Raw genomic sequence first — 23,533 nt, 5'->3', positions numbered from 1 at the left:
TATGGAAGATCCTGTTTAATATATTCTCCATGTTCGGTTTATTACGAGTAATGGATCGCCCGATGTCAGTATAATGTGACCCGGTGGGTTTTTTGTTTGGGTCTTCAGCGGCATGCTTCTGTGATATAGCACTATAATGAGGACAAGAGTTCCACTATACAAGAAGACACAACACGAATATACCGCAGTCTTCCACACCACATACATTGGAGGCCGTCCTTACATGACCCTGGCTGTAAATGGGACTTTAATTACATTTCTGTAATAATAATAAAAAAAAAAAAAAACAAACGAATACAATTCTGTATTGTTTATTTTCTTAAATCATAGGCAAACGTTTCAGCCCTTAGTCCTGCTTTTTACATCTTCCTCCAATGCAATAATTATTTTATCCCCTTGTAAAAACAATCACCTTTGTTGTGTATCTTCCTGAAAATACGATCAAAAGAATATTATAGACCGAAAAAGGATCAAACTGATCTTATTATTCCAGGTTCCTGCTAAATTCGATTGCTTACCTCGTTTAATTCACTCCACATTGTGCAAATATGTATAAACGATCACGTACATACAATTATATAGATATGCTAACATCATGATCCAAAATGTAATTACAAAATGCAGCTTAGTAATTTGATTTGCAAAATTCTGATTATTCATTTCTTTCAAGCTAATTTGACAAGAAATTATTTTTATCTAGATAACGATTAGCCTTACAATCTTTTGAACAGCTGGACTCATGTGTTAATTCATTGTTAGATGTAGAATTTGTCACAGAAAGAAAGAATATCGAATGCATTTCTGCACGGAAACACCGCCTGGTTAAATATGTTGTGAATTTACTGTGGAGGAAAAGAAAAAATAATTGTAGAAAGACCTACATTGTATATATTTTAGCTATCACATATACTTAATGTTTCCTTGAAACTTCAAAAAGCAGAAAAGTCTACATCGTCCATAAATACATTCTTAACGGTATATCAGATCGATAGACCGTTTGTTATACAAAGGGATTTTCAAGGCCTCTATGTTCAGCTGTAGAGAAATTAGTCGGAATAAAAATTGTTTGTATCATGTATCAATTTGCGACATCGATACTTGCTGTTGGGCATTTCTATATCATACTATATACAATGAGAAAGGGATTTTTTAAAAATACCATTGTCAGTTATTCTGGTATCTAAAATCAAAGAATAGCATCAGTGTTGCTCCTCAGACTTCGGCGATACCGAAAGTTACTGTTTCAGCGAGAGATTAAATGGATACCAAAGGCGAGAAATGTTCGGTAATGCCCCTGTGGGATACGTATAAGGCACAGTTTTCTTTTGGGAGAGTCAAGAGTTTTAGAGTATATTGTTAGGAAATGTTCAGTAATGCCCCGTTGGTATGCGTATAAGGCATAGTTTCCTTTTGGGAGGTCAAGAGTTTTTAGAGTATTGTGAGGAAACAACAAAACTCTTTTTCTACTAAACCTCACAATTACCGCCACTGATAAACAGTCTATCTAGACTTTGTATTGATATTTCTTTATAGTATAAGTGTATTACTTTTTTGGCACAGCGGTTTCTATTATTTGACCTTAAATGTCCTAGATATACATAGAATAACTGTAGCAATTTATTTGATTATTTAGTCTCGCCGTTATATCTTAAACATATCCGACTTCACAATATGTTGTGTGTCCAGTATCAGATATACAGAGCTATAATATCAGATATACAGCCATCTGTCCAATAGCAATCTTGTTAATCAATACCTGGTATTAATTACATTAAAATATTTAACTCATTATTATTCAGGTCCATGTTTCAATATATGAACTTATGTAGCGCACACCAACAGCACAATATCAGATTATCAATGTATACTTTATTAACATGTTTTCAAATATCACACGGAAGGGTCGGACGGGCCAATGTATTTTCATTTCGGAATAATAGGCAGACATTCGATATCCTCCGATTCTATTGACTGATTGACTGGGTTAAAGATCTTTTGTACCGTGTATTTAACTCGAGACATCTGGCTCGGAGAGGTTCGCTACTTGAAGCGATCGTATCGAACGCTCTTAAGACACCTTTAAAGGGGACACAGACGAGACTAGGTAGTGTCTTCGTGTGACTACTAGGGTTGGGATATGCCATACTAGCATCTTTACAGACATGGATACTGTGACATAAGATCAGATGAGATGAGGAGGGTTTGGGGAATCATTTTAGGGAAATAAAAGGATAATATATTTTCTCCGGAACAAGGGACGATGAGGACACGGTACTCAGAGGATGAATACTGTTATCATATTGGAATTAATCTGTTTTCTTTATAAAGGTGAGTTGTTTATAAATGGAAAGTTTTTAACATTTATGCTATAGATTAAAGTGTATTCCTCCTTTTTATGTCTACGACCTTAAACAAAGGATAATAGAATTGAACACAAATATGGTCTAAATACAGTTTATGAAATATCATATTGCTTGCTCCACATGAAACTCAAAGCCATGTATGAAATGACCATCTGATAATGATGGCAAATTGTCATACCATCATATTATATTATTCTTCAACATTATCTTTCAAGACATGTAGAAAGATTTATCCCCTGGAATTCCAGCTTTGCTGCATACTTTACGACCGTTTATGTCTCAGGTACAACAAGACACAGATCAAATATATATATATATATATATAATTTTTCATGTATATTTAGGCTAATATATCGTATTTATGATATGAAATGTAACTGCGAATGTGCTTTATTTACATGGTCTGTTGATCGCTCATACTTGTACTAGCGGGCGGTTTTGTTCGGAGCATAAATAATTCAAGCACTCATTGTGAAGAATAAATTGGTTTAAGCGAGAAAAGTGCACTATTTAAGCTTGGACTTGCACTATCGGGCGGAATCCAGCATCTTCGTGTGATTTTAAAGATATACGTAGGCGCCAAAATGAAAGCAACGTAAGCATGTATGTTCCGATAAAAATTTGGATATTACGGTCAGGATCCAGAAATCGAATTAGTTTATTTTCCTATTATTTAACTCTTCAGAAATTTCAAAAGCTCCGTTTAACAGAAATTTCTTTTCCAGGATGGTATATTTAAAGTGGATACATAAATCGTCTTTGAAGTACTCATAGATATTCTCAAACAATTTATGTATGTGTGTATTGGGAGGGGGGCAGCTATCGGAGAGATATTGATGACTCTATCCATTTTGAAGATCTAGAAGTCCATAACATTACTCAGTCAACCCTTATCTCTTAGGTTTACCTTGGTATAAGATTATTCCCTCTAACATTTTCTCCAAGAAATAGATAAATGTTTGTATCAATTATTTCCATAACTATTCATAAACGTATTATCGTCTCACAACGTAACTATGACGTCGAAGTTTGTAACGCAGGATTTGATAACAATGATTAACATGACAATATCCTATCGGAGGTATACTACAAAATGAGAGTGTCCTTTCATCGTGAACAGCGGTTTATATAGTGCACACTCTGATTGCCGTGTTACATCCCCATAACTCCTCCATTAAACAACTCTCTTTATTTCGTGATATCCATAGCAAAACAAATTTGCGAAGATTAACATTTATAGATTAAAAAAATAATAATTTCATATTGATAAAAGATAGATATTAATGCAGAACAAAGTTGGTCCACAATATAGGACCTTAAACGAAAGTCCATTTCATAAGTTGATTTCTTTTAAATTTTGCAATACGTTTTATCATATAACTACAACTACCTACATTTCGAAGACTTTCAACTTCAAAAGGTGTGGTCCGCCATTTGTCACGACGTCCAGGAATTCTGACGTCATTGTTTACTGACGCCACAATAAATTGAAATGAAATATACAAATTACAGGGGCCATGGATATGATGTGAATTTTGTGATAAAATATATTACAAAATGAGAATCAGTTTTACCAGGGTGCTTGTGTACTTCTTGATACCCAGTATACATATTTTCTCAGGTTATAACGCTGAGATTTAGTTTGCTGAAGATAATTAGAATGCAGTTAAGTAACATATTCGGTTAGCTGAACAATTGTATTCAAGATGATTTTGTTTCATAAAATGTCCATGTCCCTGCCAAACCTCTCCTGTATCAATGTCAGACATGGATCGGGAGTGAAACTCAATTATTAGGCTCTGTGGATGATATGTAGTTTTGTTATAAAACCCAGACATACCAATTATTGTAGCGTCATCCTACAAGTGTTCCTGGTAGATTAAACATGGACCCTGCCTCGGTCTACAGGTGTCACTTATAGCTACATTTATACAATATACAGTATACATAGACTATATACTATCATAGAAACCTTACGTAATTACCTCATTTCGTCAATGACAACACACGATCACTATGGTAACACGCATTGTCGTGTGCATTTTAGCTTCACCAAGCAATTAACGTTATTCCGTTTTGCGTTCAAGTTTGATTACTTATCTAGCGAACAATGGCGGGATTGTTTTTGTTCATTTTGAAAATGAAGTGAAGGCATGTAGTTTATTTTCTGAGTTGAATACAGATAGTTTGATAGTGGTAAAAGTTTGAGCGGTTCTGCCATGTTGATTAATTCTTACCGATAAACAGACGACTTCTATAATCGGTGTGTTCACTGCGGCCACGTACACTGCTGGAGTCTACGTTTGATAGAAGATTCGAATTCGTTATCCAATCATAAAAATAATATTAAGTCAGTACAAACTATAATCTCGAGTTCGCAAAAATTACAAAATATGCCTGTCCATTAGATTACCTAATAGACGAATTAAATTTATGACCTATAAACAATATTTCACTGGTTACGACAACGAAAGCAAAGTAAGTTTCCAAACTAGGAAATATATATGTAGTATATCACTGATGGTGTCTAATAGCACTCTGTAGTTTCTCTGTATTTTATTTTAGATTTTAAAGATGCTCCATCGCTGACAAGTGGTATTTTTTCACTATCAAAAACAGGAGCAGACGATTAAGTATTTTCCTTCAGTTACAAAAGTTACTTATTTTACACCATTACCACCATTGAAAAGTTTGAGCTTCTAATTTTACTTCAAGTTGAAATTACAAAAAATAATTAATTGCATCCCGAATAAATTCCGTGGTACTATATATCTTACATGGAATTAAGTACTGATTGCGCATGCACCAAAAGCAAAATAAATTATCTTATATTATTATTTTGTTAATTAGACGTATATACACACGATTAAACACCAATTATTGTTCAAGTGATGAATATCATTTATGCTCTGTAGGCGGTGGAGCATCTTTAAACATTAAATTGTGACACATAAACACATATCTGAGATAGTCTGGTCCATCAACTCCAAATTATATCTATTGTTTAGACAGACAGAATACTGCCCACGAACACGTGGTTATAGGGAGTATTTTTAGCTCCCATACGTTGGATATAGTACACTTCCACTTCATTACACACATCTCTATAATAAATCTTATTGTATACAATTATGTCACGAAATTCACTTTAAAGCATTGTTTGTAGTTTTTTTCCACGCAGAAAATCATGAAAACATGTATATGGAGTCGATGGTATAATTAGAGATGTATTTTCTGTAGCCTACAACTTATTAAAACAAACATTGATGACAACATTGTTCTTAACTTTAGAAGCTTAACTCCACTAAAGTGAAAAGCCAACAAATTAAAAATTACCAGTTGAACTTTTCCTTGTGTATAGAAAATTGACACTCGGACGAAATACTTATTGGGCGGTCTGCCCGGTATATACTTAAAGTCCAATCTAGATATGTAGCCTGACAGATAATCATAATGTTTTAAGTCTGGTAGATCTTTACATTTGTTAAATTTCAGACAAATCAGATATATTTACTGAGCCAAGATGACACAAAATTCGTTACATCAAACATTTAAGCTGAAGGACATCATTTATTTCAAAAATCAAGTTTCATATAAGACCATAAACTTTAGCTACAGCTCTTCATACTTTCCTTATTGAATTACAGTCACACACAAGCACTATGGTCTTTGGAAATGCAAATGGTTGCTTTGTCTCTGTTGAAGAATTGCCATTACAAATGGAGATATGCGCATGGCGACCTTTCGCTTCCTACCAAGCTAGCATTGAAGTATATCTAGGCTCGTATATAACTGTTACAAATATATGTATAAAAAACCGAACCACATAAATCACGGGAAAACTGCACTGTTACAGTTTATCGGACCAAACGATCTTGAATTATGTATGGACAGAACGTTTTAGGAAAAGTTACCATTCAGTACAGATTGTAAACAAACGAACATCCTACATTGATCAAGTCTCGATTAGGTCGGCGGTATTCTGACGTCATAAGCTGCAACTATCTTCTATACGTGGTGAACAAAAGGTGACAAAGGCTAATGTAATTCTCTTTGTCATCAACTTATGTCCTACAATGGCGGGGAAAGGTGTAAAATTCATTTGGATATTTGTTCACTCGCTAAAGGTTTACTTGTGACATATTCGCCAACAAATTAGTTTTTGTGTCTTTAGGCGTAGTATTGTCTAAGAGAAGCAGATTTGTAATGGTACAACTTCAGCTAAAACTGGCGAATGGGTCTTAAAGCTAGATTCCAGATAACTCCAGTTGAGATTTTTATGTTTTGTCGATAACTATGGCCCCAGTAAGGGATTGCATCTACAGTCTATTTCAATCACATTTAAGTGACATCAATTTAATGACAAGCATGTTGATATGATGTATAATTCAAATGTTTCAAATGTCAAAGCTTCTTAACTATTTTACATCGAAAACTTTACAACACGGGACATTCTGATGCTGCCCGCTATTTTCACTGACTACAATATCTTTAAACGATTTTTGTGCTTATATTTTTTGTGAATTGCGAAACATGCTGATGATGAACAGCGTTTTAATTCATTATTTCAAAACATCAAGTGCTATGTACTTTTAATGAAATGGAAATACAAATATGTAACAGGTCGAAGCATAAAAAAATAAAATATTTTGAATATATCAACGTATACAACAAGTCTTTTCTTATAGATTTCGGCTACATATCCTTTGACTAGGACATAGTTTGCCATCAAATGTAGCCGGGAAGGCCTGTCATTTTTTGCATAGACGTATTGAATATAACGTTCCCTTTGGAACAGTTTTGGCAATTTATAAAAACGGATGTTGTTTGGATCCTCCATTACGTAAACAATATACCATGTTTAAATGCTGACACTGACGGAATGACAGGTATACTCAGTTTGACATGTTTAGTATGATAGCAGGACTCGTCTGTAGATCACTGGGCCTTGTCTGGGCCGGAGATCTTCCCTCTCTAGTCTCCTGGGCCGTAGTTTGAAAGCGTTAGGAATCCTTCCCTATAATGGAAGGTGCCACCCTATCAGTTGAGGATGTGTATCTCTGTCCGATAAGAGGTTTTGAGACGACGAGAATCGATAGTTTTCCGTAGTTTCTTTTTGTACGGACAAAGGTACACTATTGATTACATGTATTTCTGGTCCCGAGTAAGATATCTCAGGTTTCAGTAAGATACACTGTATCTTAGTTCTCGAGTAAGATATCTCAGGTCTCGAGTAAGATATTTCAGGTCCCGAGTTAGATATATCAGGCCTCGAGTAAGATATATCAGATCTCGAGTAAGATATCCCAGGTCTCGAGTAAGTTATCGCAGATCCCAAGTAAGATATATCATGTCCCTAGTAAGATATCTCAGGTCTCGAGTAAGATATCTCATGTTCCGAGTAAGATATCTCAGGGCCCGAGTACGATATCCCAGGTCTCGAGTAAGATATCTCAGGTCTCGAGTAATATATATCAGGTCTCGAATAAGATATCGCAGGTCTCGAGTAAGATATCTCAGGTCTCGAATAAGATATCTCAGGTCTCGAGTAAGATATCTCAAGTCTCGAGTAATAAATCTCAGATATCTCAGGTCACGAGTACGATATCTCAGATTCCGAGTAAGATATCTCAGGTCTCGAGTGAGATATCCCAGATCAATGTTTATGTGAGAAATGTCAAAGGAAACACACACGAGAAAATAGGTAACAGTAATAGAAAAAGTGGTTTAATTCGAAAATATAAAACATCAACATACAAAGTGTATAATCACGTCATTGATAGCTGTCGCAAAGTTCGTCAATTATAACGCTTTGTGTGGGATAATGGGCAGAAAAAAAAGTCAAAATAAACACAAATGGATCTGTGTATAAACAATTCTTTGTATATTTTCTGAACGAATAACACAAACCCTTTTAGAAGCAAACCCGCCATATAGAGGGGTATAACGTCTAGATTACATCTAAGATTGACTTCTATCTCCCGATCATGCCATGAGGGCAGCACATACGATTTTTTTACATCAGATAATTTAATACAAAAATGCCCAATGCAATCTTCAAAGATAACATAATTTCCTAAAGATTTTCACTAAAATCGGGTTGACAAATTATTTAAACGATGATAGGAACGATTTGTTATTGAAGTGAGAAAGTCCCTGATCTTACTTTTAGTAACTGTTATTGCCAGCTGCTGCCGAGTGTCCAGACCACTCTACCTAAAACATCAATGAACGCTCACTGTGTCAGTAGCTGGAAGTATTGTTATTTATCTGTCAGGGCCTGGTGCCGAGTAATTTATCACACTTCCGCTAAAAAGTCACGTGGTAATGTTTGGTACAGTATAATTCTCCCTAAGTGACTGTGACAGAATGATTGTTATACCATCAAAGACAGCAACAAGACAATTGGCTAGGTTTGGATATTGTTTGCATCTTGTGCCAAGTAGTTCATATCTATTTACAATCGTCAGCCTGTCAAACCAAATACTTTTTAGTTTTAGAATTTCGGGAAAAAGCATATTCCATTAATCATTAATCATTGCATGCATTCGAGTCGTTTGGTAGATTACGAGACCGATAGATCAAACATAACGGTCATATATTGTTTATTTGCATTTTGTGTACGGTATCATATTTCTCACTGTTTTAACTTTCGATAAACGTCTTTTCTTTAAAAAACTGAATATAGAACTAGCTAAAATGGACTGTATTTGGCTGCTTGACATCACGAAATAAAACTTTTCATCAGAACTATACTTTAAAAAGTCATTATTGATACTATTAGCTCTGTTAAAAAGTCTTTGCTTGATTCTGGCGTAAGAAAAATAAAGTTCACATAACTTTAATGTCTAAACCTACCTGAGAATACTTTTGTATGTAAGGTATGTTTCACTATTCAGTATCATATAGAAACATGTAATTATCAACCGTGATGACAGTTATTGACCTTTTATCGAGTTAACATAACACAGACACGCAAGAGAGACTACTCGCCTAAGTTAAAATTACGTCGATATAAAATAGACTTGAATAGAGCAAAGTGTTCTTCATTAAACCAACAAAATACATTTTATCTCCGGAGCTTACTGCACACAACCGGTGGTAGAACAATTGTATCCTCTGTGCTCTTTCATGCGTCAAATTACACCAGTAAATCAGATTACATGGAAACAGACTTTCCCTTGGTAGAAAATATTGCATGTCTCAGAAAATAGTTCTGTTATGTTACCATTGCAGGCGAATTAAAATGTAATTCGTCAAGTCTCCCGGACATTATAATCAGGAAAGCTTCAGGCTTGTAAACTACACAAATATACCCACGGCTGTAAAAACGACATTTTTACATATAACTGCCTGTTGTAGAGGTCAAATTCAATATATCGGTGATTTATTGCAAACCTAAGCATGATAAAGCGCGAGACAAAATGGCTTTACTACATGAAGGACTAGCTACAGTTACGATTCTAACACGTACAACACTATTCACCATGTGATAGCTGGTGGAACTCCTGTTAAATGTTGTAAACAGTACCGACATGGGATTGTGTGAATCTCCGGGGAGATATTTTGGTTAACGTGTTCGTTATAGGTATGTTGTGATCCTATTAGTGGTGCTGGTGACGCTTGTTTCCCGTTAATCGTTAAGTGTGTGATTACCAAGGAGTGTCAAAAGAAGACAATTAACTCTTAATCAGATCAGATATGTCCCAAACAAAACAAAACCCAAAGTTGTTCAACTATATTTTATTCATTTATCATGCTATTTTTAAAAGAAATGAAATTGTTTATAAATGTTGTGCAGTAATACGGAGATGTTGGTTTAATTCCCTGTCAGAGGCGATTAAAGAATATATATACTCACTTTTGTATTTGGAAATGAAATATTTTGCATTAAAAAACCCTAATATGAAGACAATATATAGCGACACAGTTCTATATAACATTGCATTACTAATTAACACACATGTTTCTATCCTTTGTATAACTATGGAGATTCCTGTACTGACTAAATTACTAGTCCCGCCATTTAATCAATCACTCTCATCGACTACATGACAGCACTATACAACCAAAAATACACATCACCATTGTTATATCAATTAGTGAAATTTGATTAAAAAGGGCCTGCTTCATCGTCACTGACAGCCAGCAAAAGGGGTGCTGAAACTTGTATCAGATGTCTAACAAAACATAGATTGGAAACAGTTCTAGTCCCGACTGAATTACAAATTACGTAATACAGTACCGAATATACAATCTCTCCTCCACACCCCCACAGGTTCACAAAGGTCACATTACAACATATAGCTATGGATACATATTGTATTTATTTGCTATAATTGTGAACATTTATTGTATTTATTCATTATAGTTATAAAAAATATTGAATTCATTTATTAAAGCTTTACACATTTGTATATATTAGTCTGATAACAAGATTCACGCCATGATCACCATTCCGAGATTTTAAAATTTCTGCTTATATTTGTATTTCAGTTTCGCTGTCGCTGGCGGAGGCTAAAGGTCAGAGGTCACTAGGGAGCTGGGGTGAGTGGTCAGCCTGGACGAAATGTTCCGTGACCTGCGGATATGGTACAGCCAGCAGACATAAAATATGGCGGCAGTCGGACCGGAAGGAAAAGTTTCCTTTCTACGATATAATAGAATGTTGGTCAACTGTGGAGTGTCCGAGTAAGGCAAATAAACAAACATTTGTAATTAGGTTTTATAGGTGGAGATTTACTTAATTATCAAACATACCTAGTCATGTAAAATTAACTACAGTTTGTTATCAGTGTCGGATGTACAATAACGCAATATATTGTTTACGTTTTAAAAAAATTGTTCGACAAACGGCATCAATCACATGTCATGGTTATATGTTTTTCTTCTCTTTTTCTGTTGTATTTGAGTTATGTCACACAGACCAGACTCCAATTTCCCGAAACAAAAATGCAGACTTAAATCAAAACTCAAGTCAAAACTCGTTTTTTCCCTGTGTAACTTTTGTTGACTTAAGTTTGTTTGGAGAATGATTGTTTTTAGTTGCTGGTAAGGTTTCACACTAGTAACATTGTTGTCTTTTACCAAGACGCGGGAGTGAGCACTGTATGATCGGTAGTGAAAAGTATTTGGCTACTTGCTCAACTAAATGAAAGTTTATTTCAAATTGGTATACCTTCGGAATATCATGTTTATAGATCATGTTAATTTAATATAGAAAGGTCGTCGAGAAATTTGAACGTTCATCTATCATTATACTAGTATGTCAACGTATGGCAGTTTTCATTTCTCAATTTTGAATATGGAATAACAATTATTGTATTTAATAATCTGTTTCTTTATTTCATTGAAATAGTACATGGTCGCTGGAGCATATGGGAGGAATGGACAGAGTGTCCAGTCATGTGTAACGGAGGGGTACAAAGACGGGAGCGACAGTGCAATGAACCGGAACCAAAGCATGGCGGCAATAAATGTTATGGTGCCAAATGGGAGGGAAAGGAATGTGGAATGCAAAAATGTCCAGGTAAAAATCTCAAAATCTATAGTATGAATATAAATGATAAAAATATTCAGGTTAAAATCTAAAACGTTACACTAATGTAGAGTTTACTAATATTGATGAAATTCATTTTAATCGGTGATATATCGATAGTTGTCCTTTCCTAAGCGTTTTCTTCTTCGTTGTCATATTGTTTTGTGACATCGTGATATGATTTACATGTTTACATGTACTTTATCTATCCCACAATCTTCTTATCTTTGTGTTTTGTTGATAAGTATAGAACTATGTATTTGGAATTCAGAAGACGAATCGTGATTGACCTTTCCTTATACAATTATTTGCATTTTAGCTTTTAAGGTCAACGTTATCGTCTGCTATTTTACAGTAATTCCCGCCAATTTTACGATGTCGTCATGTGATCACACGTCATTTATCTGTGACAGCCATCACCACTGTGTCCCCGGAAGTCAGCGCTGTGACGGCGTGCTGCACTGTCATGACGGCTCGGACGAGCGGAAGTGCTACAGTTACGTCTTTAGATGGAATGGTCAGTAACACAAAGTCTCCTTAATACTTTATCCTAAAAATAATAAAACAAGATAGCAAATTACTACAATGTCTTTTGCAACGGCCTCTCATACGTTAGAATGACACTTTTCCATTTGCCAATTAACAGGTAAACGCAATTATTTACGATATGAAAACCCGTTTACATAATATGTAGCATATAGACAATCTTTCACATTGTATTGTGTTAGCAAAAGACAATATAGTATCACAAGAGGTTAATGCACATACGATAAATATTATTGTTAAAGTATTAAAAGGCGACTTATTTTTAAGATCTTATCTTTTCTCTTCTTCCTAACTGACTTTATTTTTCCTAATGCCTCCCTTAGAACCACCTTACTTTTGGCCTTGAGTTGAGCGTTCGCTACTGTGAGGAAGGCTCGGGGTTCTGTCCCCTGGCCGAGATACACCAAAGTCTATAATAGTGGTAGTTTCTGCTCCTGCTTAGCGTTCAGCATACAGGGAGATGGGACGACTGGTTGCCCATTGTCAGTATAATGTGACCGGGTGGGGTGTGTTGCTTGGTGTCTTCGGCGGCATGCTTCAGTGATACAGCACTATAAAAAGGGCAACAGTTCCACTATACAAGAAGACACAACATGAATATACCGCAGTCTCCCAAAACACGCACCTCGCACAACATACACGCAACGCACCACATCCACGGGAGGCCGTTCTTACATGACAATAGCTGTTAATAGGACGTTAATTAATCAAATAAATAAACAAAAAAAGCTATAAATACAAGATTTTGTTGTTGATTAAAACCTCGATTCTAAAACTAAGTCCTATTATATTTCGCTGCTAAGCTATTGTTATCCGACATGGGACTTAGGCAGGTACATACCTTCAGACACTTACGTAAAACCATGTATACCTAATTATCCTTTTATTTTCAGGGTCAAGATCCTCAGCCATCCTTTCACAGATTGACATTATCCTTCTGATGATATCGCTTTGTTTCGTTTTTCTTACTAAGTTAAAGGTCACGTGACGATGCATTAAAGACCAGAAAAGATATGGGTGGTTACTTATTTTATGTTTTATTCCTTAAGCTGACAAAAACTTTTTTTGTGATGAATCGTTACGTCATGATGGATACTGCAGAATTATGAGCCTATAGCTAGCTACGGCTGGAATGCTATGTGTCTAATCTGTGAACTAACACAAACCGAGTTATGTATAGGTATGTTGCATATTTGCAGTGAGATGTAAAAGTATGTGACCAAGGCGATAATCAAAACGATTTCGTCGATGAAAACTCAATTTTCGGTCATATTGTTATATTGGACCTGGATATTCAACGGAAACGGAAGTTACTCCATTACACTATTCGAAACCTACTACATAAGATTAAGTTAATAAAGTTACACCATTATGACGTATCAGAGCGTGTGTTTACTATATTGGACCATGTTGTGCCTCGATATTTCGAGGAGGATCGGCTTTGTCAGTGTACTTCAGTCTTGTATGGATATGAGGGCTACTGGTTATAGTGACTGAAGTTTATAATATTTTGTGTTGTACATATCTTCGCTCTGGTTGTGTGTAAGAGGGTCGCGTGACGTATCACCGGACAGTGCTGCTGGACATTTGTGATATATCCTACATAGCAGACTAAAGTTCCAGCTAACCTCGGACAGTGCTGCTGAATATTTGTGATATATCCTACATAGCAGACTAAAGTTCCAGCTAACCTCGGACAGTGCTGCTGGACATTTGTGATATATCCTACATAGCAGACTAAAATTCCAGCTAACCTCGGACAGTGCTGCTGGACATTTGTGATATATCCTACATAGCAGACTAAAATTCCAGCTAACCTCGGACAGTGCTGCTGGACATTTGTGATATATCCTACATAGCAGACTAAAATTCCAGCTAACCTCGGACAGTGCTGCTGGACATTTGTGATATATCCTACATAGCAGACTAAAGTTCCAGCTAACCTCGGTATGTCTATGTGATTTAACGTTTACGACATGTACACTTAGTGTGGCTAGACTCCCGCTAGCATTCCTACTGTTAGCTAATCCTTGGTCAAAGGGAAGTGAGTGTTAATTAATTCAAAACGCCATGCGTTTCAGCCTACCAGAACTTATATAAGTTTAAAGAGTCAGTGGGTTACCATTCTCGTTAAATGTTAGTACAATGTATTATTGTCGCTCTTAGCGTACACTTTATTAGTTCGGTAAGATCATCAGATGTAAATCTGAGTCACATATCATTATTAAAAGGACAATGCTAAATGATGTACGTTGAGTGTGATATTGATCTCCTATCAATTGTAAATTTGATATCTACGTGGGAAATATGTTTATTTAAAATTACTTAAAGTGAATAGTCGGGCAAAGAAAACATGTCTAAATGCGTTCATTGGCCTTCCAAAAGTTCTCACATATTAATACGACGGTCAAGTTCTGCTTGGTTTCCCAGTTCTGACCATTAAAGTAAAAAAAGTTGAAAGCATTGAAAGCGAGGCTGTGTGGAAATGTAACCACGGACAAAGTGAGCCGGGAGGACGTTTTAGAATTCCCATACTTTAAATTGATTTCTTCGTACGCAGACAGATTTTGACGAGAGATTTTTATTTTTCCATTTCATAAGAAATTATACTGGATACATTCACACCATTTTTACCGACTTTAGCCATCCTTGCCCGACTGTTCACTTTAAGCATTGAACGTCTTTCAGTTGGCATTCATAGCCAATATGAATTCAAATTGAACAGAGGCAAATTCCACGAAGCGCTATCATGTTGAATTTGCCTCTGTTCAGTTGGCATTCATGTGGGCTATGAATGCCAACTGAAAGACGTTCAATTCTTATATTTACATTTGGTTACAATTTTATGATGAAATTCCAAGGATTTTTGCATCTATAATGAAATAATCATTTGTTATGGTCATGGATGGAACAGCCATTTGAACAGCCGTCATCCGTGATCGCTGGCACGACAATTGTGACGTCAAAATGATAATGACGTCATAATAAGCGCTTGATGTTCATTGTCTATATGACTGCAAACTGCGTTTGGTAAGGTTACATAGTGGGACTGCAGTGAAAATGTAAATATTATGAACTGAAGTTATAACAAATAATACATCATTTCATATCGTTAATTAAGTAGGGCATACGGTTTATCATTTATTTGTATATAAGTGAAAATGGTATATAGCTTCCTGGTAACTGGTTCGGTAGAATGGAAGTCAATCTGCTTGGGAACAACAGGATACTGAAGTCAGAAAGGCTACTCATTTGCATTTCAGTTGATGTCTTTTTAATTCCGATAATGTAGTTAGTCCTTAAACATGTTTGTCATTCGGCGTCGTTCATGTAATTATGAGGTTCGCTGTTAGTTATATACCGTCGTTATCGATTGGAATTCTTAATTAAACAGACTGCACTACTGTTTAAACGTCTTGTGCTATTTCAAGTTGATAATACAAGGAATCCAGTTTCTTTCGTTTTTATTTTTGAATAAAATTACATATGTGTATAAGTCACATAACATAGCACCGTTCACTGAACATATTAAGTAAAGGTTTACATTTGAAAAAGAAGTGTATGATTGTATGATTTACATATTATTTGTTTAAATATGATATTTTATTGTATTATCAGCTCATTATTTAATGCATACATGTATATTGACAGTTTACATTGCCATTGTCTCAATAACCATACGTTTGTTAAATATAATTCCATAATGAGTGGCCGAGTGGTTAAGATGTCTCGACGTATTACCACAAGCCCTCAACCTCTGAGTTCGAATCCCATGTGGGGCAGTTGCCAGGTACTGTCACCGCTGATCAGTGGTTTTTTCTCCGGGTACTCCGGCATTCCTCCACCAACAAACCTGGTACGTCCTTACGTGACCCTGGCTGTTAATAGGACTCTTAAACTAATAAAAACTCAAAACCCATAATGATACCAAAACACACTTGGTTAGCCCAGTAGATAAAATGGTGCCACGTTAGTGATGTTTGGCGGCTGATGAAATGACGTGACGCCAGTATCGGAATTAGGGAATATTACAACATGCTTCAGGCACTTATTTATTTCGACACTCATACCTGTATAATGCATGCGGAGTGATATAATTCATGATATCAGGAGTCGATTCAACAATTAAATCCTGAAGATGATACTGGTACAGCCCGAACATGAATCGTACAATAGGAAAAATAGAAGACCACATAATAGAATGGTACAATCACACACTGGTAGAGTACCACTGTACTTGGTTATCAGTGAAGCAACAGACGGACAGGTTACGTATAAATGCATTCGGGTGTCGACGTCCTGGCTCGGTTGACTGGACGTCAGACTTACATTATTAAAGGATAATGATGTAGCGATTAGGGTCAACCAAATAAACTTCTAACACGTGACACGGGCAAAATCCATAAAATGTGCAATCTAGTTAGAATTAGACTTGTAGTTGCGGTCTATTATCATGCTTTACATTACTCTCTTATACAAGATCTAACAACTTCTCGTTCAAAGTCTCTTCAGCATAACCCCTATATATGGTTAGCCAATCTTTGGTGTGTTGGTGTGTTTGATTTTCTCGGAAGAATAATGGCTAACAGTACGTCCTAAGATATTCCGATTCCAGCCCAGGTGTGATGCTGAGGTGACCCCTAACGGAAAGTTGTTAGATCTTGTATTAGAGCGTAACACAGAGCATCGAAGTGAAGCGGAATTACAAGTCTTATTTCAATAAGAATGGGCTTCATGTTGAATTGACGCTGTCCAGTTGTTATACATATTGACAATTGATGCCAACTGAATGACTTTCAATGCTTATATTTACATTTGATAACAATTGTATAATGAAATCTCAAGAGACGTTGCGTCTATAATGAACACAAAATTCGTTATCGTCAAGGATGGAACAGCAATTTGAACAGCCATTGTCCGTGATCACTAGCTCGACAATAGTGACGGAACAATGATAATGACGTCATAATAAGTGGATGGCAGGTACAGACTGCGCTTGGTAAGGTGACATAGTGAGACTGTAATCGAAATGTAAATATAATGTCATTAATCTTGAGATAACAGGGGACATAGCTTTTGAATTACTATTAAAATAAGCGTATCTGAATATTCATTTAAAAAGTCAAATTGCATTGAAACAATTCATATCTATGCCCTGAAATACGCCATACATAATTATGACGAATCTTAAACAAGATACTAACGTAACATTATAAATAAAACTGTTTAAATGTAAATATACGTAATGAACGTCTTTCAGATTTTGCAGTTATCCCTTGACAAAAGCTATGGAGCAGAGACGGTAAATATTATGGATATTGTAAATTACATTCCCTTTGGAATGCTTATGAGAAGTTAAATATCTAGATAATCAAATAACAAATAAACAAATAAATAATAAAGCCCCGCTTAACTAAGTACAACGATAAATAAATAAATTATGCTGTATAGTAGAATTGCAAGTATTCGTTGAAAATACTGAAAACGATACAAACAAAGTCAATACAGAGGTACGACTATACACATTATAGGAATGTTTTACTATATCTACGGTGTTAGAACCCTGGACAATATCAAATAACACGACTACAAGGATTTTACATTGCTTTCTGAAGTATCTCTACAGACACTTTCATCAATCCAACAGTCCATTTGTCGATAGTATCAAAAGAAACTACATAAACAGTGTCACTGTTATACAGGGGTTGGCGGGACCCAAAAAACGACTCCTTCGATTAAGCAGGACACTGGTTCTGCATAACCATGATATGTTTTGACCTGGCAAACAGCCAAATTAGGCGGGAGACTAGGACAAGGTAATGAGCTAACAAATGTCATGACTGCAAATCACTGCAGACACGAAACAGCTCCCCACGTACTACTAACCTGTCCAGTAGTTCTGGCTCATACGTCCTTTTTCTGTAACAATATCATCACATAAAGATTATATGAATTGTATTTCATAATAAACTGATTGTCATTTTATCATTTAAAAAGATATTTTTACATCAAAAGATTCAATTTGGATCGGGCAGCAGGCAAAACCTATATACGCCCTCTCCACAACCGATTGCCATGTATGTTATTAAAAGAAAGAAAAAATAAACATAAAAGTTGGTATCGGAACCACTTTGGTGTCACATGTGAGTTAAATGTACCATCTTTCGTCCTCCAAACTGACTATGATGTCTCGTTCTTGTGTCGATGTCAGTAACGGTTCAGTCGTTAGGTTAGTGTAGTAAAAAGGCCATACCCCAAACCTATAGCAGCTACGCCAAACAAAGAATTGGCCAAGACATCGGTTCAATATTAATTTTACGATCGAGCGATCACTACAAGACCTAACTAATAACACATATTTACTTTTAGTGTAAATCTCTGGGGCGACAAAGAGTCATTACAGTCATTTCTTTTAGCAGATAAATCTCGACCTTCGTCTGCACTGTAGAAGAGGCTGGGAGTGGGTGAAGCGGCGCGGAGGGCTGGCGTCTCCAGGGATTGGACTATCCATAGTAAAATCAGCTCAGCGTCTGAAACTGTCACGGAATTCCCTGGACAAGGGGTTCGACTATTAACAAGGATTGACAGGCCGTGCACGGACGTACCATGGACAGTAAAGCAGGGTTAGAATGTGTGTACCTTAGATAAGTATCGATGGAGAATTGTAAAATTCGTTTTCAATTTCGTTAAACAGAGGTTAAAGGATATGACTTGTGTCGCGTCAATAAAACAGACATAAACACTCCCCCGAACAGAAACCAAGAGAAACCATGTACATGTATGTGAGTGCATTGGAACTACTAGAATGTGCTGCTTCTATTTTATAGATGATATTTGGATTGGTTCGAGTTCACATATTCGGTTCGAATACAAATATATAACATAATATTCTTTCGTTCAAATATTTATCTGATAATTTTATGATCAATTTGTTATATCAAATCTTGTAACTTTGAAACTAGAAACCATTTCAGCAACGCGGTCATAACAACTCCGAGTTCCATTTCTCTATAATGCTGACTGAAAAAAAAATGAAAATGACGATGAGATATAGATATTCTGAAAGTTTTATCAAAGGCCACTCATAGTCCATAGCCATTACAGCCGCAGTAAAACAGTAACAGGACCGGAACACAGATAGGACTAGTAATGTTACAGTAATACGTGTGTATATGTATTCATTGATTCGAAGAAGGGACATGGAATAAAAAAAAATGTTTTTAAAAGTGTTCAGGTACTGTAGATTTGTAAGAGAAATTTCCTAAACATGTCCATGGACAGTGTCCATCTATGATTATTAGACAGCATCACCTTGTGGAGACTGAGATTATCATATAAGTGTTAACGCTACTGTTTCATTGATCCCAGAGCCCTGAAATATACTCCAATCACATGCGATTGGTGGTGTTCGGAGACGAGTGACGGTTAAGTCCCGTTCATACTTAATTGTACTTTATTCCAGAATATATGCTCTAAATCACACTAATGTCATACACGGCAATCGGTTTTCTCCAATAGATGTGGCCTGGTCGTGATCCCTGAAAGTCTTGGGACCTATTGGCTAAATTGGTTGTTTGATGACTAACGAGATAGACGTTGATGTGGGCGGCTACAGAGTGTCGTATACGTATCATGTATCAGATATGATGGCTTCCTCTGATTATTGATTGTGTGTTACTTTGTAGATAAAATTGTTACCCGTATATTTATAAACCATTTGAATGTCTTTGGCAAGGCGAGATTGAAACTTCTATTCAGCTGAAAACTAAGTTCTTTTGACGAATTTCCCGAACATTAAATTCGGTAACATTTATTGAAAATATGTTCCATAGGAAAATAACCATGGAGAATTAATGACCCAATTTGTCGATTAATGATTTCCAGTTTTACCAGCTTAGCAATCATTTACAGTTAAGTATTTGTATTTTCATTAGGATTATTTACAAAACAATATTTATCTAATATAAAGACGCAAAATAATCAATATTATCACTTCTTTTAAGGATAAAGATGAACTGACTTTATATCATAAGTGTAATCTGTGTATCAGGGATACCAAAATATTTGTATTTTATGTATAATATAATTTTATATAATATAAATGTGAAAGATACAAAAGTTGAACGTTTCCTGGTTATTATTCTGACTTTAACTCGCCATCAACATCCTAACCTACCCTTCTACCCATAGTTGGTGCTAGGAGAAGGCCCTATTCTTTTGATAGGCTTATTGAAAGTAAATTAGCACACAAGAATTAGCTTACCAAAAAGCGAAGTGGAAAATTAATCCATGATATGATAATATTGCTTAACAATTTCAAATGTTGGAAATGAAACCACGATTCGCGGGGGATTATAATGGTACAAAAACACGCGTTCTTTGTAGTAAAACGTAGTATAGTAAAACAAGTCATGTGCTTATACCTCATCCATGCCATTGGCCGACATTATGTGTAACAAGTAATCAGAAGATTGACTTTGATCTCTCTGACATTGTTTTTAATATATATGCATTGTAATTTGGCCTCTTGACAGAGCTTTTGTGTGTGCTATATTTAACTGTTCTGAAGTGTTGAGCACGGTTTGAAATGATCATAAACCTAAATAATGTACGTTGTACTCCCGACTCGCCCTTGCAACCTAGGTTCGGTGGGTGGTTTAGATTTCGCTTGTCTGTCTGCTGAGAGGAAGAATAAACAGCTCCTTTAAACAATTAAATATTTATTACAAAAGCAATATACAAAGGTCACAGTACAGGTGCATACTACACATTGGGAAACTAGTTTAACATGTTTACATTTATATTTTGTAGTAAAAACGTAGTTAAACAAGTCACGAGCTTATACCTCATTCATGTCATTGGCCGAAATATAGAATTGTCTTCTGAGTAACTAGTGACCACGTGATTGTGTGTTTACTACCAAATATAGTGATGGTTTGCTTGCCATTTTTCGGAAAAATGATTAATTGGAAAATATTTATATTGCAAGCATATCATTTTGACTTGTATAAATGTACTGTACATGTATATTGTAGATAAGGGATTGGAATGAGTTATAAAACCGCCATTTCTACGTGATGTAATGCGGATTGACAAATTAAATCGCTCTAACCGTCTAATTTAGGATCAGAGAAGATCGGCTACTCCCGGTTTAATTAGTAAAATTCTAAATCTATATACATTGTATACCTGCTTTAGGTTTCAGTGTTAATAGCTCAAAAACGAGCACAGGGACATATGTTTTTTCTTCAATTTTCTTCTATGGTATGAACTCATATTTCCAAAAATCTATGTGACAAAAAAAGTTTAATGCAAGAAAATTTTGACTCAGAAGTGTACATCCTTAAAGAACTGAGCAATTTCAGCAGCCAATATTATGATCACTGGAACGACAATTACTTGTGCATTGACTATGATAATGACGCCGTTATATAAGCGGGTGACAGCTAAACAATGCCAGCTGTGTTTGATAAGGTTACATAATGGGGTTGCTGTGAAAATGTTGACATGTAGGATATGTGGTAAAGGAGGGGTATCACTTTGGACCGTTTTACGGCCACTCAGTGATTAGCAAAATATTTTGCATGAAGATACATTAGGGTCAGCTGCATATTGTATGCTATTCAGAATATCCGATTTGTTCTGCTCTCATGGTAATTTCAAAGGTCAAATGTCAAAGGGTAAAAATTCCCCTTTTCATTCAATATTAGAACAGAGAAAACATCTTTTGCAGTTTTAGCCTATAAATATTGGTTTTGTGAGGTTCAGTTCATAGTTCATGAAAATGATGATATATTCAAAATGTAGGCCACAGTGACCTAGTTAAGCATTTATTCTATTTTAGCATTAAAAACTTTAATTTTTTTGCTGAAAACTAGGATTTTTCAGAGATTTGAAAGCTTGAATTTGATGTTTAGTACTGTATTAGAATCTTGAATTGGTATGATCTGCTTAGAATGATTACATCCTAGGGTCACATTGGCTAAGTCACGTGCATAAATTAGGTCATTTCAATGAATGGTATCATCTGTCAAATAAGCATGATGTTTTTCCATGTTTATAGCATGATTTTAAATTATTTAGACTTGTTTTATGAGTTAAATTTCAAGCAACGCCTTCTCTGAGATAGGATGCTAGAATTATGCCTGCTGCCCCACTGCATGATTGTGAAAGGCGACTGAATTTTAAATCTTAATTTCGTGGTTACTAAGATGCAAATAGTTTATATTTTCAATAAATCCATAGCTCTAGAGTGACGTTTAGAGCTTTATTTTGGTTCGGTAATAATCTGGTTGAAATTACGTATCTTTTTGTTTGTTTGATTCATTAACGTCCTAGTAACAACTATGGTCATGTAAGGTTGACCTTCCATGTTTGCGGTGTGATGCGTGTATGTTGCGTAAGGTGCGTGTTTGGGAGACTGTGGTTTGTTCGTGTTGTGTCTACTTGTATAGTGGAACTGTTGCCCCTTTTATAGTGCTATACCACTGATACATGTCGCCGAAGACACCAAGCAACACACCTCACCCGGTCACATTATACGGACAACGGGCGAACCAGTCGTTCCACTCCCTTTATGCTGAGCGCCAAGCAGGAGCAGAAACTACCACTTTTATAGACTTTGGTGTGTCTCCGCCAGGAGACAGAACCCAGAGCCTTCCTCACAGGGGCGAACGCTCAACTCAAAACCAAAGGTGAGGCGGTGCCAAGGGAGGCATTAGGAAAGATAAAGTCAGTTAGGAAGAAGAGAAAAGATAAGATCCCAAATTTAGTCGCCTTTTACGATAACGCCCTACCTGCAGAGCCAAGGATTCTCTATATATTAAGTAAGTGTTTATGCTATTTAATTTTTTCGTTTGATGAGATAACCTCAAGCAACACCTGTATTGCAAGCATTTTGTCAGAACTTAAATATAAACTAAACATAGAACCTTTATCTCGTGGCTTTAGCAAACAATATCATATATTTAACATCTAGTGTATACCATAAAATTGTATTATCTTATTATTATTAGCTGATTTGTAGTGACTGGAAAGTTTTCCTGAGAAAGAAACTTTCTCTATGATATTCGAGACAGAAATCCAA

The 23,533-nt window shown here is 35.8% G+C and overlaps 1 protein-coding gene across 1 annotated transcript; it reads left to right on the top strand.

Annotated features, from left to right (window-relative positions):
* Positions 1–2,040: 2,040 nt before the first annotated feature.
* LOC138307610 (thrombospondin-2-like) lies at positions 2,041–15,903 on the top strand. The gene is made up of 5 exons (XM_069248414.1): positions 2,041–2,328; positions 10,860–11,054; positions 11,722–11,892; positions 12,257–12,418; positions 13,341–15,903. The coding sequence occupies exons 1-5, from the start codon at positions 2,283–2,285 to the stop codon at positions 13,433–13,435; spliced, it is 669 nt and encodes a 222-aa protein (XP_069104515.1). The 5' UTR covers positions 2,041–2,282; the 3' UTR covers positions 13,436–15,903.
* Positions 15,904–23,533: the final 7,630 nt, after the last annotated feature.

The sequence above is a fragment of the Argopecten irradians genome, chromosome 14, assembly GCF_041381155.1.
Source record: "Argopecten irradians isolate NY chromosome 14, Ai_NY, whole genome shotgun sequence".
Taxonomy (NCBI): domain Eukaryota; kingdom Metazoa; phylum Mollusca; class Bivalvia; order Pectinida; family Pectinidae; genus Argopecten; species Argopecten irradians.
This window is presented reverse-complemented; position numbering and strand designations above follow the sequence as displayed.